This window comes from Heloderma suspectum, chromosome 2 (assembly GCF_057233095.1).
Source record: "Heloderma suspectum isolate Gila_16-S chromosome 2, 16-S_ref, whole genome shotgun sequence".
NCBI classification, from domain to species: domain Eukaryota; kingdom Metazoa; phylum Chordata; class Lepidosauria; order Squamata; family Helodermatidae; genus Heloderma; species Heloderma suspectum.
The window spans coordinates 361,777,488-361,792,968 of NC_139459.1; the positions used below are offsets into that span (position 1 = coordinate 361,777,488).

Genomic DNA, 15,481 nt, shown 5'->3' on the forward strand with positions numbered 1-15,481 from the left:
CAAAAGTGGCCAGTTTTTGTGCAGCTGCTATCACTTGCCGGAGGGTGTTGACCAAATAATATTATTTTAACATTGTAATAATTTTTTATATTGGGTGTCAAGGGCTCCTTGGTGGCCTCTCTCAGTCTAATCCAGTAGCCAAAACCCGACACAGACAAAGGGATTCCTTTCAAAGCTTTATTCTTCTTTTACAACTTAACACCTCTACAGGTAGCAACTAGATCTGAGTAGCAGAGTACCTATGCCCTAAGTTGGAACAGTTGGTCCCCATTTGAAAGGGAATTACTGGCAGACCCCTGAACTTAAGGACTAGGGAGAGTCCCTCCCCTTTTCCCTTGGATCCTCTGGGGGCAGCCATTGTTTGCGCGCCAACCGGGCACTACGCCTCCTTTCCGTGCCCTCCATCTGGCGCCGCTCTCTGCGTCTGTGTCGCGCATCCACCAAGTCTGCTATTTGTGCTCAGTCACTCCCTGGATTGCTTTCTAATCTAAGAATGCTGGTGGGAGGAATCTCCGTCAGCTGTGGGCCCTGGGAAAGCGGAGCGCGCTCCTCTCCCAGGAGCGACTGCTCTTCCTCAGAATCAGAACTACTCTGGGATTCTATGGGCTCAGTGTCCACCCTGACATTGGGATTGTATGTTTTTCATCATGTTGTCTTGTGTTTATGTAGTCTGATAGCATGGGTTTTGTATGTTTGCTATTATTTATTTGCTTGTCTTGGACTGAAATGACCATATTCATTCATACATGTTCAGCACACCCGAAAATAGGACACATGTATCCCTCAGTAACTTGTGGACCATTCTTCTGAAAATGGCAGGCAGCATAGAGGTGCACCTGCACAAGAAAGTTACAACGTTTCAAAAAGAGAGGTGCAGGGCTTCATATGGAAGTGGAGTCCTCATTTGGGGTGGATGAAATGAGACTGGCTTCCCCTTCCCTCCCTCTTTGAATTTGGGCAAAATTCCTATGAAAAAGATACACTTCATAGAGCTGTTTTGAGGGTACAACCGTGCCACATTTCGGAAGGATTTGGGCAGGAACTAGGGGGCTATGATTATTAAAACTCAAGCACTAAACATAAAAAAAAAATGTGGCAGAGCAGCTTTTAAACTAAACTCTGGGGAAGCCAATAGAAGCTGGGAAGTATCTGGTTCTGGTTAAATCATCCCTAGGGGATGGAAATAAAAATATTTTTGATTGCTCAAATGTAGAAGGAGAGGAAATAGGCCATGAGTATATGGTGGAACAGGATAACCGATCAAAGAGGCCTACATGCCATAGCAAAACCTACTTTTCCAGTTTTGTCATGATAGAATATTGACATATTTCACATTGCCACCATGCACATACGGAGATAACCAGTATTTTCCATAATTCAGCATAATATTCCCTTTAATAACAAATGGTGAGTGCTGATAGAAATTGAGCCAAAATGGGGCTACTAAGAAACACAAGTGAGGTATCAGCATGCTCTGGGGAACATTTGCTAAAGAACACCCACCCCCCAAAGGAAACCTAGCCGCCCCAAAACAATCCAGTGAGAACGTTCAATAGCCACCCTATATTATGCCAGTTGGAAGAGAAGAAGAGGAAACGATGGTGTCATGAGGAAGGTGGAATGCTCTCCTTGCAGTAGAATTGAACTCCATGTAAACTGTGATATCCCAGAAGAGAGCATGAGAGGCTGGCAGGAGTCCCTAACCCTTGGGGTGGAGGATATACTGCAATACTCCATTGGAGGTGCCATGGGTTTTATATATATATCACACCAATTCCTGACAGTGCATTCACATGATTATGAAATAATTCTGCAATTGAAGACTGTTTGTGAGGAACACACTGCCATACACAAAACCGTTTTAAGTCCACCTCAAGTTGACTGAGAAAGGAGAAATGCCTCAGAAGTGGACAAGGACCCCATTGTCTAAAGGACACCATTGTTTAACAAAACACTCAGCGCATTAATTTTTGATCGATTTTATTAGCCTTCCTAAATACAGTGGTGAGAAACCGTTTGTGAACCCCTTAGGATTGTGACATACATCCAACCTTAAATGTGATTACATCTTAATCTAACCACATAGTCCTAGATAAACAAAAACAGACAACCTGATTAAACACATGACACACTAACATGATGCTGATCCAAAACTGCTTCAACATCTATGTGTTAATATCTATGTGGGAAAAGAATGTGAACCTTTAGATTCAATACCTGGTGGCACCCCTTGAGCAGCAATGCCTTCAAGTTAGGGATGGGGGAGAAATCCTCCATGGACCCCAGTGAGGCCAGATTCAAAAGAATCTGCCCCACCAGAGTCTGTGGAGGTTCAGAAGACCTACCTTTGCTTCCTGCAGGAATCCTCTCCAGCTGGATCCTCCCCCCCCGGCCGGCTCTGAAGCACCAGCAATACGGCCGTCATTGCCGTATCACTGGGCTGGGCGGCTTGACTGTGGATGCAAATGACGTCCCGTATGCCATTTGCTTCCATAAAGGTCTTAGTTTAAGCTAAATGCAGCTCCATTTACCTTAATCTAAGATCTTTACAGCCGCAAATGGCATACTGGATGCCATTTGCATCCAGAGACAGTACCCCTCAACCAGCGATACAGCAATGGCAGCCGTCTTGCTGGCATTGGAGAGCCGGCCGGCGGCTCCACAGAACTGCCATGGAGTGGAGCCAGCCAGGTAGGATTCCGGGGGGAGGGACGGATCACCTCCCCCCCCTGTGGACCCTCCCCCTGGACCTGCAGATAAGTATTTCGTACATCCGTACTTCAAGTAACCGCTTCCTGTAACTGTTGGTCAGTCTCTCACATCGTGAGGAATTCTGGCCCATTCCTCCTTACAGAAGTGCTTCAACTCAGTGGCATTTGAGGTCTTCCATGCATGAACAGCTCACCTCAGGTCCTGCCACAACATTTTGATGGGGTTTTGCTCCAGAGTTTGACAAGGCCATTCTAAAACACGGAATTTCTTCTTCCGCAGCCATTCTTTCGTAGATCTGCTTGTATTTTAGGATCATCGCCTTGTTGCATGACCCACTTTTGATTCCGCTTCAGCTCATGGACGGATGGCCTCACATTCTCCTCTCCAAACTTCTGATGCACTGTGCAGACTTCATGCTTGTGTCAATGATGGCAAGCTGTAAAGGCCCTGAGGCAGCAAAGCAGGCCCAAACCATCACATTCCCACCTCCTTGCTTGACAGTTGGGATGAAGCTCTTCTGTTTAAAGTCAGTGTTTGTTTTTTGCCAAACATAAAGTTTCTCACTGAGGCCAAAAAGTTCTACCTTTGACTCATCTGTTCAGAGAACATTGTTCCTGAAGTCTTGGGGATCCTCTATGTGATCTCTAGCGAACTTCAGATGGGCAGCGATGTTCTTTTGAGAGAGCAGTGGTTTCCTCCTGGCTATCCTCCCATGAACACTGTTCTTGTTCAGTCTTTTTTCTGATCATTGAGTCATGAACATTAGCCAAGGTGAGAGTGGCCTGCAGATCCTGGGATGTTACTCTGGGGTTGTTTTTGACTTCTTGGATGATGTGCCAGTTTGTTCTTTGACAGTTTGGTAGCACAAATGCTCCTGGGTAACATGACTGTGGCCTTGAACCTCCTCCATTTCTGGACGATAGATCTGACAGGGGATTGGTGAAGCCCCAAATCCTTACAGATGGTTTTGCAACCCTGTTTGGACTGTTGAGCAACAATACCTGCTTTTCTGAGGTCCTCAGAGAGGTCTTTTGATCGTGGCATGAGATATGTTTACACACAACCGTATGGTCAATACCAAACTCCCAAAGTTTTTGTTACTCATATAGGGTAGAGTCTCCCAAACTCACCCCTGAAGGTCTGTCTAGGTACTTAAACACCTGATTCTAATTAATCCCTTTAATTGTGCTGATGCAACCAGGGGTTCAATTACTTTTGCACATCTCCTGACTCTTAAGTACTCATTATATGCCTTATTTATACATTGTTTTATTTCACAAGACATGCAATTGGGTGTTTTCTATTCAATATTTAGAAGAGGACTGGCTTTGGGTGACGAAGGCTATCATGGTAAAACTATGGAATTTCTGTAATTATTGTTAGGGTTCACAAACGTTTTCTCGCCACTGTAGATATAATTGACAGGGAACTAGACTAGCAGGGCATGTTCTGAAAGTGATCGTTTCTTTAATTATTTTTCCGTATAAGATGATCCCTGGTGTTGAGATGGGGCCTCAGCACAATAATGTAGCATTTGGGGAGAAAGATGCAACCCAGGAGACCGGCCCCAGAGGCCAGGATGGAGAAGACCTCCACAGCCACCATGGTCTTCCCCTTGGTGCTCAGGTAGGTTGGAACAAAGGAGATCCACACACTGCCAAACACCAGCATGCTGAAGGTGATAAACTTGGCTTCGTTAAAGCTGTCAGGCAATTTCCTTGCTAGGAAAGCCACTGTGAAGCTGATGAGAGCCAGGAAGCCCATGTAAGCCAGGACAGCGTAAAACATGGTGACTGAGCCTTCATTACATTCCACTATGACCTCTCCAGCCAAGGCATGGAAGTCCAAGTTTGGGAATGGCGGAGAGGTCACCAGCCAGACAGCACAGATCACAGCCTGGATGAGGGGACAGGCCAGGACAATGGAGTTTGTCAGTTGGCTCCCCAAGAGTTTTCTTGCCATGTTTCCTGGCTTGGTGGCCATGAAGGCCAGAACCACCATCACAGTTTTTGCCAACACGGAAGAAACAGCTACAGAGAAGGTGAGGTTGAAAGCAATTTGTCGGAGGAGACAGGCGACCGTGGTTTGTCGGCCAATGAACAGGAAAGAGCAGAAGAAGCAGAACAGGAGGGAGATGAGGAGTACACAGGTGAGGTTTCGGTTGTTGGCTTTGACTATTGGTGTGTCACGGGATTTAATGAAGATTGCCAGCACTACAGTTGTGAGCAGAGACAGGGCAAGGGCAAGAGAAGTTAAAACCAACCCCAGTGTCTCTTGATAGGAAAGGAAATGGATCTTCTTGGAGATGCACTAGTCTTGGTTCCTGTTTGGGTGTTGATCTTCTGGGCATGGGGTACAGCGATCTGCATCTGGAATGAGCAAAAGGAATGGAAGTATCTCAAAAGTGACATACATACATGTTCTTTATACGGGGCAGTTCAACCCACAAAGAAGGAGATGGAAATATCAATTCCATTGCCTTCTTTATGCCTAAGGTACAACTTCCCTTTTATTATTTTATCTTTAAACATGAGCATCATATTTCATATGACAAGAGTCAGAAAAGGTACGAAATGGCTTTTTTCACCTCCATATCATGTCCCCATGTACCAGACTCATGTTCAATATTCTGCAAGGAAGAAACCTCCCAAAACTGTAAGCAGAAGGGAAAATCTGGGGACTGTATGAAGTGAACCACTATCTTACACCTGCAGTGCCTCCTGAATGGTAAAGAAATAAAGAAATGATGATCTGTAATTTTCTTCAGCTGATGGACTGTCCTCTTAGGAGATCTGTTGGTGCAAAGGCTGGCAAACACCTTGAAGTAATCACTATCGATAGAAAGGCAACGTGTTTGAGATTGGGAAAACATGCCCCAGGTGTTCCAGAGATGACCAACCACCTGCTCTGATCACTGATCTGCCCAAACAGCTTCAGCTCTGATGCCAAAACATTTGAAAATGGAGCTGTGGTGTTAAAAAATGCCAAATGGAGAGATTGGCCAATGTGAGTATCTAAGAAACCCCGACAGATTCTGTACTTGCGAGTGTTAATAATGCAATGAGAGTCATTATTTTATTATTTAAATAGAAGATTTCTTCAAGAAATTGTGAAGACTTTGCAAACCACTAAACCACTGAGTTAGGCAATCACAATAGGATTTATCGAGAAAATATTCCTAGGGAAATGGGTCACTCTTTTTCTTGCCTATGGTTTTCCTATGTCCTCACTTGACTCTTGCCCCAGTCTATCCTGCACTTTTACATAGCTCTCAAAGTTTGTGGTACCTGTCCAGTTAAAAATTGTCCCTTCCGGACAACGATCACATCTATAGCAGCAAACGGGCTTCCCCTCTGGAACTCTTCTCCGGTGCCCTTGAGAGCACTGCTCTACACATCTGGCAAGGGGTGTCTTCTTAAAGGGAAGAGAGAAATAGTTGAGGTTTTACATATGATAGGCATCGCACTAAAAAGCACTTGGAGTTACTCAGCCACGTTTCCCTTCACACTATGGATAGGACCACCAATTTAGGAAGGTCGAATCTTTTCTGGACCTGGCCACCGAGCACTGCAGAGCTCGGCGAGTGGCTGGGACTCGTCCCTCAGCTGGCTGTCAAGGAGGCCCTTGACAACCAGTGTGGGCAGGAAGGGCCTCAGTGGCACACCAGTGCTCTCATCCTGTCCTCCTTGATAAGAGGACAGGGCAATCGTGCTGAGAGGTGGTGAAGCTGGGACCTGTCCTGCCCTCACCATTTGTCAAGGAAGTTCTTGACAACCAGCATGGCAGGAATGGCCTCGGCAGCACTCCAGTGCTCTAGCCCTGGCCTCCTCGAGAGGTGGACAGTGCTAGAGTTCTTGGGGGGGGGGTGCAACATGCCAAGGACTCCAGCAGTCAAGCCCTTGTGTGCATGAAGCACAAAGACTTGACTGCTGGAGTACTTGGCGTGGAAAAGAGGCATGGCTCATGCGGCTTATCGGGGAAGCAGGGAGGCTCACCGAGTGGATCAGGGTTGCATGAGCAGATGGGCAGCTCGTCAAGCTCCCTCGCACCCTGGACGTAGAAGGGTCCACCCACCCCTACCTTCAGGTTCTTTAGAACCATCATAATAGAAGATGATATAAAAAATATTCTAAGACAGAAGAAGGAACATTGGAAACTCCCTTCTACCAAGTAGATCTTCTCCCTTCTCCCTTCTATCTCTCCCTTCTCCCCTTGATCCAACTAACCCTGTATAGTCAGCCCTGACTGGCAGCGGCTCTCTGGGCATGGAAGGAGAGGCTTTTTTCCACTCTTGCCTGGAGATGCCCTTGGCTGAACCTGGGGGTTTTGCATGCAAAGATTGTTCTTTATCACTGGACTCCATAGGCCTTTGGTCTCGTCTAGAAAGGAGACTTCTTTTCTCAAGTGGCAGAACTACGATATTCTTTCCTTCTCCCGTGACATTGACCTCGAACTCACCTCCAAAGCCCACACAATCCCATCAGAGTGAATGGTGAACTCTTGGCCTGGGGGAGCTTCTGGATCCACCTGTCCAACTTTCCTGGGAGCAAACGATGTATTTGGGGAAAAAATCCAGTTCTCAATATTGTATCTCTCTCTCCTATTATAAAAAGAGACTTCCTCTCCAACACTGTTGTTAAACTGGACCTTCCTCAAAGAGGCAAGAATCTGAAATGGAAGAGAGAATTAGAAAATGGGGTAATTGGGAGTGAGTTCTGTTTTCTTCTAATGTATCTGTCAGGATTGGGCCCAGTCTCCCTGCAGAGACTGTGGAAGAGGAACCCAAGCCTCAGGGAGCTCACAGAGACAGGGAAAGATCCTACCAAGGCTAATCAGTGGGATCGAAGCCCCACCATAACTTCTCCTTCTGTGAGAACCCAGCAACTCACAGAGGGGGAGGATGTGAGCATGACAGATGCATGGATCAAGCCCACAGTCAAGAGGGAGGAGCAGCACAAGGAGGTCAGGCATTCCACCAAGCTGGCCTACCACAGGAGGTCTCTGGGGCAGGATCCTCATTGACGGCAGGACTGTGGAAGCCTTCCCGGATTCATGCTGTAGAGCAGAGTCAGAACTGCAACGTTCTCTTCTGCTGGTGTGCGTCCCTCAGAGTGAACTTCAGATAAGCTGTTTAGGGTTGTGTCAGCTTGATCAGGGACCTTAGCATTGGGCTGTCAGAAGATGACCAGGTCTGTCACCCGACTAGCTGAGAGTATGATAACTTTGCTCAATAAAACCTGTTTACTTGGAGACTGACTTTGTCTGACTATACACAGGTCGGAAGGGCTTGAAACCTGACAATACCGTAACTGCCATCATGCTATGAGACTTATTTTTTTTTCTGTACTCCATTGTTTAGTGTGCACTTAAGATGCATCAAGATGCGTTCATGGGGCACTAATTGCTCAGATCTGCTTGCCCAGTGGTTGGGCTTTTTCCTTTGGCGTCTACTTGCTACGAGCCGCCCTCATGCCTTTGAATGGGTGGCAGAGACCTCAGGCTCAAACCCTCAAAGGAAGCAACTCCTGGGGTTCTGCAGCTGCCTGTTGGAAGGGGAGGGGGTTGCCTGCTGTTGCTTCTGCAGATTGGTTGGGGGGACCAGCAATGCTTGCTAGATTAGCACTATGGCTTTGGGGTGAGGACTTGCTTGATTTCTTGCTCCTCAATAGCCACCTTAGTCAATACATAAATGTTACAGAAACAGTGTGAGTCTCTGCTGCTCTTCCTTGTTGTTTAGTCGTACAATCATTTCCAACTCTTCGTGACCCCATGGACCACAGCACGCCAGGCCTTCCTGTCCTGCACTCTCTCCCGGAGCGTGCTCAAGTTCATATTCATTGCATCGGTGATGCTATCTAGCCATCTCATCCTCTGCCGTCCCCTTCTCCTTTTGCCTTCAGTCTTTCCCAGCATCAGGGGCTTTTCCAGAGAGTTTTCTCTTCGCATTAGGTGGCCAAAATATTTGAGCTTCAGCTTCAGTATCTGTCCTTCCAATGAGCAGTCAGGGTTGATTTCCTTTAGGATGGACTGATTTGACCTCCTTGCAGTCCAGGGGACTCGTAAGAGTTTTCTCCAGCACCACAGTTCGAAAGCATCAATTCTTCGGCGCTCAGCCTTCCTTATAGTCCAGCTCTCACAGCCATACATTACTACTGGGAAAACCATAGCTTTGATTAGACAGACCTTGTCGGCAAGGTGATATCTCTGCTTCTTACTATGCTGTCTAGGTTGGCCATAGCTTTCCTCCCAAGGAGCAAGCGTCTTTTACTGTCATGGCTACAGTCACCGTCTGCGGTGATGTTGGAGCCCAAGAAAGTAAAATCTGTCACTTCTTCCATTTCTTCCCCTTCTATATGCCAGGAAGTAATGGGGCCAGATGCCATGATCTTTGTTTTTTGAATGTTGAGTTTCAAACCAGCTTTTGCACTCTCCACTTTCACCCTCAACAAGAGGCTCTTGAGATCCTCTTCACTTTCTGCCATTAGGGTGGTATCGTCTGCATATCGGAGGTTGTTGATAATTCTCCCGGCAATCTTAATTAGGGGTGCACGAAAGTCACTTACCTGGTCTCACAGCTTGCTTGGCGGTGGGGGGGAGGTGCTTCGCTGCTCACCCCAAAGTTCAGGCTGGGGGGGGAGGCTTCCCTCCTCGCCTGGCCGAAATTCAGGCCGGGGGGGAGGCTTCCCGCCTCGCCCAGCCGAAATTCAGGCCGGGGAGAAGCGCCCCGTCTCCCCGGCCGTGAACTTCAAAAGAAAAACAAAAAACAAAAACTCCCCTGTGATAGACCTATCATGTCACATCACATCACATCACGTAGCCTATCACTTTTTTTTGTTTTTGTTTTTTTAACTGGAAATGGCGGCGGCGGCAGCCGGTCAGAAGATCGGCTGCCACAGCCGCCACCGCTGAACTGCCGAACCGCCGCTGCCGCAGCCGCCAGGAAGATCCACCCAAGGTAAGTCCCGTCCCGGGGGGGAGTTGGGGGGCAGATCGTTCCACCACCGATTTCGGGGGGCCAAATGCGCTGGCATTCGGCCTCCCTGAGATCCGTGGCAGAATTCTCTGACATCCCTAGCTGGAACTGTATAGAGTTTTAAAGGTCAAAACCAACACCTTGAATTTGGCCCAGAAAACAACTGGTACCCAGTGCAACTCCTTCAGCACTGGAGTGATGTGATCACGTTGGCGGCTGCCTTTACTCAAGTGAGCCGCTGCGTTCTGCACCAGATGAGAGGCGACCAGGGCAAGTACTACCTATGGGAGCAGATGGTTGGGAAGGTAGTGGCACAGCTGCCATATCAGAGGGAGTTGATACAATGCTGTCCAGCTCATGGCTGACCCATGAGCCTCCATGGACAGCTGGGAATCTGAAATTACCCCCAGGCTGCAGACCTGGTCTTTCAACGGTAGCCATACCCATTCAACACCGGGTCAGCATCCCCCAACCTTCTCTTGTCTCCCACCAAAAGTACCTCGGTCTTGTCAAGGTTCAGCTTCAGCTTATTCCTCCCCATCCAGCCACTCACCATCTCCAGACATTTGGACAGGGATTCTACGGCCAACCCTGGTCAAGATTTGAACAAGAGGTAGAGCTGTGTGTCATCCGCATATTGATGACACCGCACCCCAAAACTCCTGATGATAGCCCTCAGCGGCTTCACATAGATGTTAAATAGAATCGGGGAGAGGATGGAACCCCATGGCAACCCACACGTGAGTGGCCACGGGTCCGACACCTCCTCTCCCAGTGCTACCCTCTGGTACCTGCCGGAGAGGAAGGACTGGAACCACCATAATACAGTGTCTCCAATGCCCAACCCCTCCAGGCGGTCCAGGAGGATACCGTGGTCAATGGTATCAAAAGCCGCTGAGAGGTCAAGGAGAACAAGGAAGGAGCATTCATCCCTATCCAAAGCCCTCCTCATATCATCCACCAAAGTGACCAAGGCTGTTTCTGTCCCATGCCCAGGCCTGAAGCCCGATTGAGATGGGTTTAGATAATCAGCTTCTTCCAAGTGTGCCTTCAACTAAAACACCACCACCCGCTCAATGATCTTGCTCAAAATGGCAGATTCAAGCCTGGGTGAAAGTTGTTCAAAACTTGTTCAATTACCATGTTAATTGAATGGTAATATACAGACAATGGAAATGGATTGTTTGAACCCGTTCCCTTGCTATAAGACTGAAGTTATTACACTGAAAGATAAGGTTCATCATTGGTGGTGCAGGGGATTGAAGATTTAATAATACCTGCAATGTTTGGAAGAGTGCTGTATAGGTATAACCTGCAAGTGGGTTTATATTTGGATATTTGGTTTGCTTTGAGATATAATCTTTTTCTTCTTCTTTTTTTCCCTTCTTCTTTTGCTCTCTCCCCCCCCCTCAGAATATTGTATTGTTGGAAACTGAAGATTCCGATTATTTGTTGGTATTGTTTATTTCATTTATAAAAATAAAATAAATATAGATTCAAAAGAAAGAAAGAAAACAATGCAGTGATTACTCAAAGCCGACATGTATTTGTCAAGAACAAATCCTACCAGATGAATCTGATCTCTTTTTTTTTTTTTTTTGATCAGGTAACCTCCCTTGTGGACTGTGGGAATGCTGTGGACATAATATACCTCAATTTCAGTTGTTGTTTTTTTTAACCCAGCCATGATAGGCTACATAAGTCTTTACATAGCCTATCATGGCTGAATACAGGGAAGCAAATGGTGGCGGCTATGGCAGCTGACATTTGTGTCCCTGCTAGCCAGTGCCCGGATGTCCGGCTGCTGGCGGAGCCGGCCGGCGGCTCAGCGAAATCCCCGCGGAGCGGAGCCGGCTGTCGAGGATTCTTGGGGGGAGGGATGGAGTGTCTTCCCCCTCCAGCGGATGCCTCGACCAGAACAGGTAAGTGATTCGTACATCCCTACTGGGCAGAAAACAACAGAATGACATTTAATAGGGACAAATGCCAAGTTCTGCACCTAGGAAAAAGAAGATACGTGGCTCAAGAACACTACAAGTGAGAAGGATCTTGGCATTGCTGTCAGTCACAAGCTGAATATGAGCCAACCATCTGATGTGGCTGCAAAAAAGGCCAATGCCATCTTGGGTTGCATTAATAGAAGCGTAGCTTCCAAATCCCAGGAAGTACTCATTCCCCTCTACTCAGCACTGGTTAGGCCTCATCTGGAGTACTGTGTCCAGTTCTGGGCACCACATTTTAAGAAGGATGCAGACAAACTGGAGAGGGTTCAGAGGAGGGCAACAAAGATGATCAGGGGACTGGAAACAAAGCCCTATGAAGAGAGACTGAAAGAACTGGGCATGTTTAGCCTTGAGAAGAGAAGACTGAGGGGAGATAGGATAGTGCTCTTCAAGTACTTGAAAGGTTGTCACAGAGAGGAAGGCCAGCATCTCTTCTCCATCATCCCAGAATACAGGACACGGAATAATGGGCTCAAGTGACAGGAAGCCAGATTCTGGCTGAACATCAGGAAAAATGTCCTGACTGTTAGAGCAAGATGACAATGGAACCAATTACCTAGGGAGGTGATGGGCTCTCCCACACTGGAGGCATTCAAGATGAGGCTGGACAGCCATCTGTCAGGGATGCTCTGACTTGTAAGCCTGCACTGAGCAGGGGGTTGGACTCGATGGTCCTGTAGGCCCCTTCCGACCCGACTATTCTATGATTCTATGATTCTATAAGACCATTGAGACCATTGTTGGCTCATATTCAGCTTGTGATAGACAACCATTCCAAGATCCTTCTTGCTTGTAGTGTGGTTGAGCCACGTATCCCCCATCTTGTAACTGTGCATTTGGTTTCTTTTTCCTAGGTGCAGAACTTGGCATTTATCCCTATTAAATGGCATTCTGTTGATTTCTGCCCAGCGCTCCAGCCTATCAAGATCACTTTCAATTCTGTTTCTGTCTTCCAGGGTGTTTGCTATCCCTCCCAATTTTGTGTCATCTCTAGGGGTGTTGGAGAATTCCACCACGGATTCCAGGCAGGCTGAATTCCAGTTCATTCGGCCCCCCGGAATCCGTGGCGGAATGAAGCAACTCCCCTTGCCACCCCCCGAAATGGGCCCAGAACGGAGCCTACCTGTTTGCGGCCGTCCAGTGCTCTGCGAATGGCATCTGCATCTGCGTCTGCCATTCGCCTTCCCATGAATGGCCGTGATAAGCTATGTAAGTATTTACGTATCCTATTACGGCTAATGCAGGTGTAGTAAAAATGTAACCTAAAAGCCATTGTATGTGCCTTAAGCAGCACGTAGCATTGTAAGAGCTGCGCATGCCTGGAATGAGTGGACAGTAACCCTAAGATAAGGTTGCTAAGCAAATCTCTGGCAACCAATCAAAAGTAACATGCTGGCTGAGGAATGCAAGCTAAGCTATAAAACTGTAGCGCGGGGGTTGCCGGGGGTCGACTCTGCTTTTGAGCGTGAGCTCCTTTGTCGAACTGTTTGCAAACAATAAAATCGAGTTAGACCCAACCTGAAGTTGACTCTCCTCTTTGGGGCAAATTGGACTAGCCTCCAGGGGGCGAAACTAGCATTTTGTGCAACAAACTGGTGAGCAGTCAGGAGTCCCTTGGACCACCCTGGGGTCAAACGACAGAACCGGCAAAGGTGCCTGTGGGGCACGCCGGACCGCCTTTGAGGTCTGCCACGGCACCAGAGAACGGGGGTCGGGACACCCAGGAGGCTAAAGGCGTGGACTCCATTGATTGAGTCAACCAGGCTGAACGGGTCTGAAGAGACGGCACTAGGGTGTTGGGCAGAGTAAGTACTTGATTTCCCTTCTGTCTTTCTGTTTGAGTTGCCTTTGGAGTGTCTGAGGTTTGTCAGACTCTGTGTAAGCGTCTGAGGTTTGTCAGACTCTGTGTAAACGTCTGAGGTTTGTTAGACTCCGTGTAAGTGTCGGAGGTTTGTCAGGCTCCGTGTATGGTTTCAAATAGAGGTAGGCACAATGGGGGCGGGTAGCTCCCATTTAGAAAGCTCTGCCACTCCCTTGGGATGCATGCTAAAGAACTTTAGCAAAGTCAAAGATAATTATGGCACTAAGATGTCGAAAGGCAAGCTGGTTACACTCTGTCAATTGGAATGGCCATCATTTGGAGTCAACTGGCCAGATATCGGCTCCTTTAATGAGGCCACAATTAGAAAAGTGCACGTTATTGTTGTAAATGATGGGCACTGGGATCAGTATCCCTACATAGACTCATGGCTGAGTTGCGCTTTGAGCAACCTTTCCTGGGTGAAACAATGCAAAGGAGAGATGTGCAAACAAATGCTGGCTGCAGACCCTCGGAGAAAGAAGGGAGGGAAGGGAAAGCCAATCTTAGAGGGAGAAGACGAGATAGACTTGGCGCAAGGTTTGAGGGGGCAGGATAGTGATCGTGCAATTCCGCCTCAACCTCCAGTAGAAAGTACCCCAACGGTGGCCACAGCCTCTCAACCCCGGCCAGCCGGGTCCACATCGCAAAGTCTCTCTCAACCACCACGCTATGATGGAGAGTATAACGTGACTCCCTCGTGCCCTGCCGACTCCTCTTCTGACCAAGTCCCAAGACAAGTGGCCCAACCTGGCTCACCAAGACCCCTGCGGGATCCATCCCAGTTAGCAATACATTTTTCTCCTCTGGCTGAGCCTAGGGCTACCCGAAACCAGCACCCTAAATACCAGTGCCTGATGCGAGAGGTAATGACAGGGGAGGGGCAGACTGCATTTGTATATGTGCCCTTCAGCACCGCTGATCTGTTCAATTGGAAAAATCAGAATCCTTCCTTTAGAGAAGACCCTGATAAGATGCAAAGTTTATTTCGATCTGTGAGGCAGACGCATCGTCCCACATGGGCAGATGTGCAGATGATGTTGCAAACCCTACTAACATCTGAGGAAAGGCGCCTAGTGCAAGGCACCGCTAATAGGATCTCTGAGGAGCGAGTAGCAGGAACTACTAGGGACCCCCATGAATTATGCCCCCAAGTAGACCCTGAGTGGCGTCCCAATGACCCCAGGGACCGAGAGCAGAGTCAGGACTATTTGGGAATAATAGCGGAGGCATTGGGGAGGGCTGTGCCACGTGTGACTAACTTTTCAAAGTTGTATGAAGTCCGCCAAGAGAAGGATGAAAATCCCTCTGTGTTCCTAGGACGGTTGTTTGATGCATTTAGGAAGTTTAGTGACCTAGATCCTGAAGCCTCAGAAAACCAGCACATGGTAAATACAATGTTCATAGGGCAAGCAGCACCAGATATAAGAAAGAAGCTGCAGAAAGCTGAAGGAGCCATGGGCAAGCCACTCTCCGAGTTGGTAGAGATTGCATATAAAGTGTATGGCAACCGAAAGCAAGTAACAGAAAGAAGGGAGACAAAACGCGGCGAAAAGCAGCTTGGGATGCTAGCAGCCGCCTTGAGTGGCAGCTCAGGATGCATAGAGCCTCAGCAGAGGCAAGAGGGGGGGCAGAAGAAGGGAAAGGGCCGCCCGAGGTTTGACGAATGTGCATATTGCCGAGAGAAGGGACACTGGAAGAAGGACTGCCCACTGAGAAGGCAGAGAGAGAAGAGCCAGGGGGAGGGGAGCCAATTGAGAGCAGACTTCTCTGAGGAATGTAGCTGAAGGAGACCGGGATCTAAAGCCACCACCCTACGAGTAAGTACTCGGGAAGATCCCATGGTAAAGATAAGGGTCGGTGGCAGAGACTATGAGGCTCTGGTAGATACTGGAGCCACCTTTTCCATGATCCCTGCAAAACCCCCCCTCGCCA

At 48.0% G+C, this 15,481-nt stretch overlaps 1 protein-coding gene across 2 annotated transcripts; it reads right to left on the reverse strand.

Annotated features, from left to right (window-relative positions):
* Positions 1-1,972: 1,972 nt before the first annotated feature.
* Positions 1,973-13,172, reverse strand: LOC146355655 (vomeronasal type-2 receptor 116-like). 2 transcript variants are annotated; one of them, XM_084832589.1, is made up of 4 exons: positions 12,812-12,990; positions 7,171-7,380; positions 6,000-6,126; positions 1,973-5,081 (listed from the first exon to the last, which is right to left on the reverse strand). In XM_084832589.1, the coding sequence occupies exons 1-4, from the start codon at positions 12,959-12,961 to the stop codon at positions 5,023-5,025; spliced, it is 546 nt and encodes a 181-aa protein (XP_084688715.1). In that variant the 5' UTR covers positions 12,962-12,990; the 3' UTR covers positions 1,973-5,022. The 2 variants fall into 2 exon arrangements, with proteins under 2 accessions (XP_084688715.1, XP_084688716.1); XM_084832590.1 differs by having other exon boundaries at positions 4,879-5,081; positions 6,000-6,123; positions 12,812-13,172.
* Positions 13,173-15,481: the final 2,309 nt, after the last annotated feature.

Bases quoted from the DNA above. Each gene is read 5' to 3' on its own strand.
- LOC146355655 (XM_084832589.1), bottom strand. From the start codon at position 12,961: ATGGCTTTTAGGTTACATTTTTACTACACCTGCATTAGCCGTAATAGG. The intron at 7,381-12,811 runs GTAGGCTCCGTT...CTTCCATTTCAG, and splicing joins CACTGGACGGCCGCAAACAG to ATTCTTGCCTCTTTGAGGAA. The intron at 5,082-5,999 runs GTACCACAAACT...TGCTCATTCCAG, and splicing joins GACAATTTTTAACTGGACAG to ATGCAGATCGCTGTACCCCA.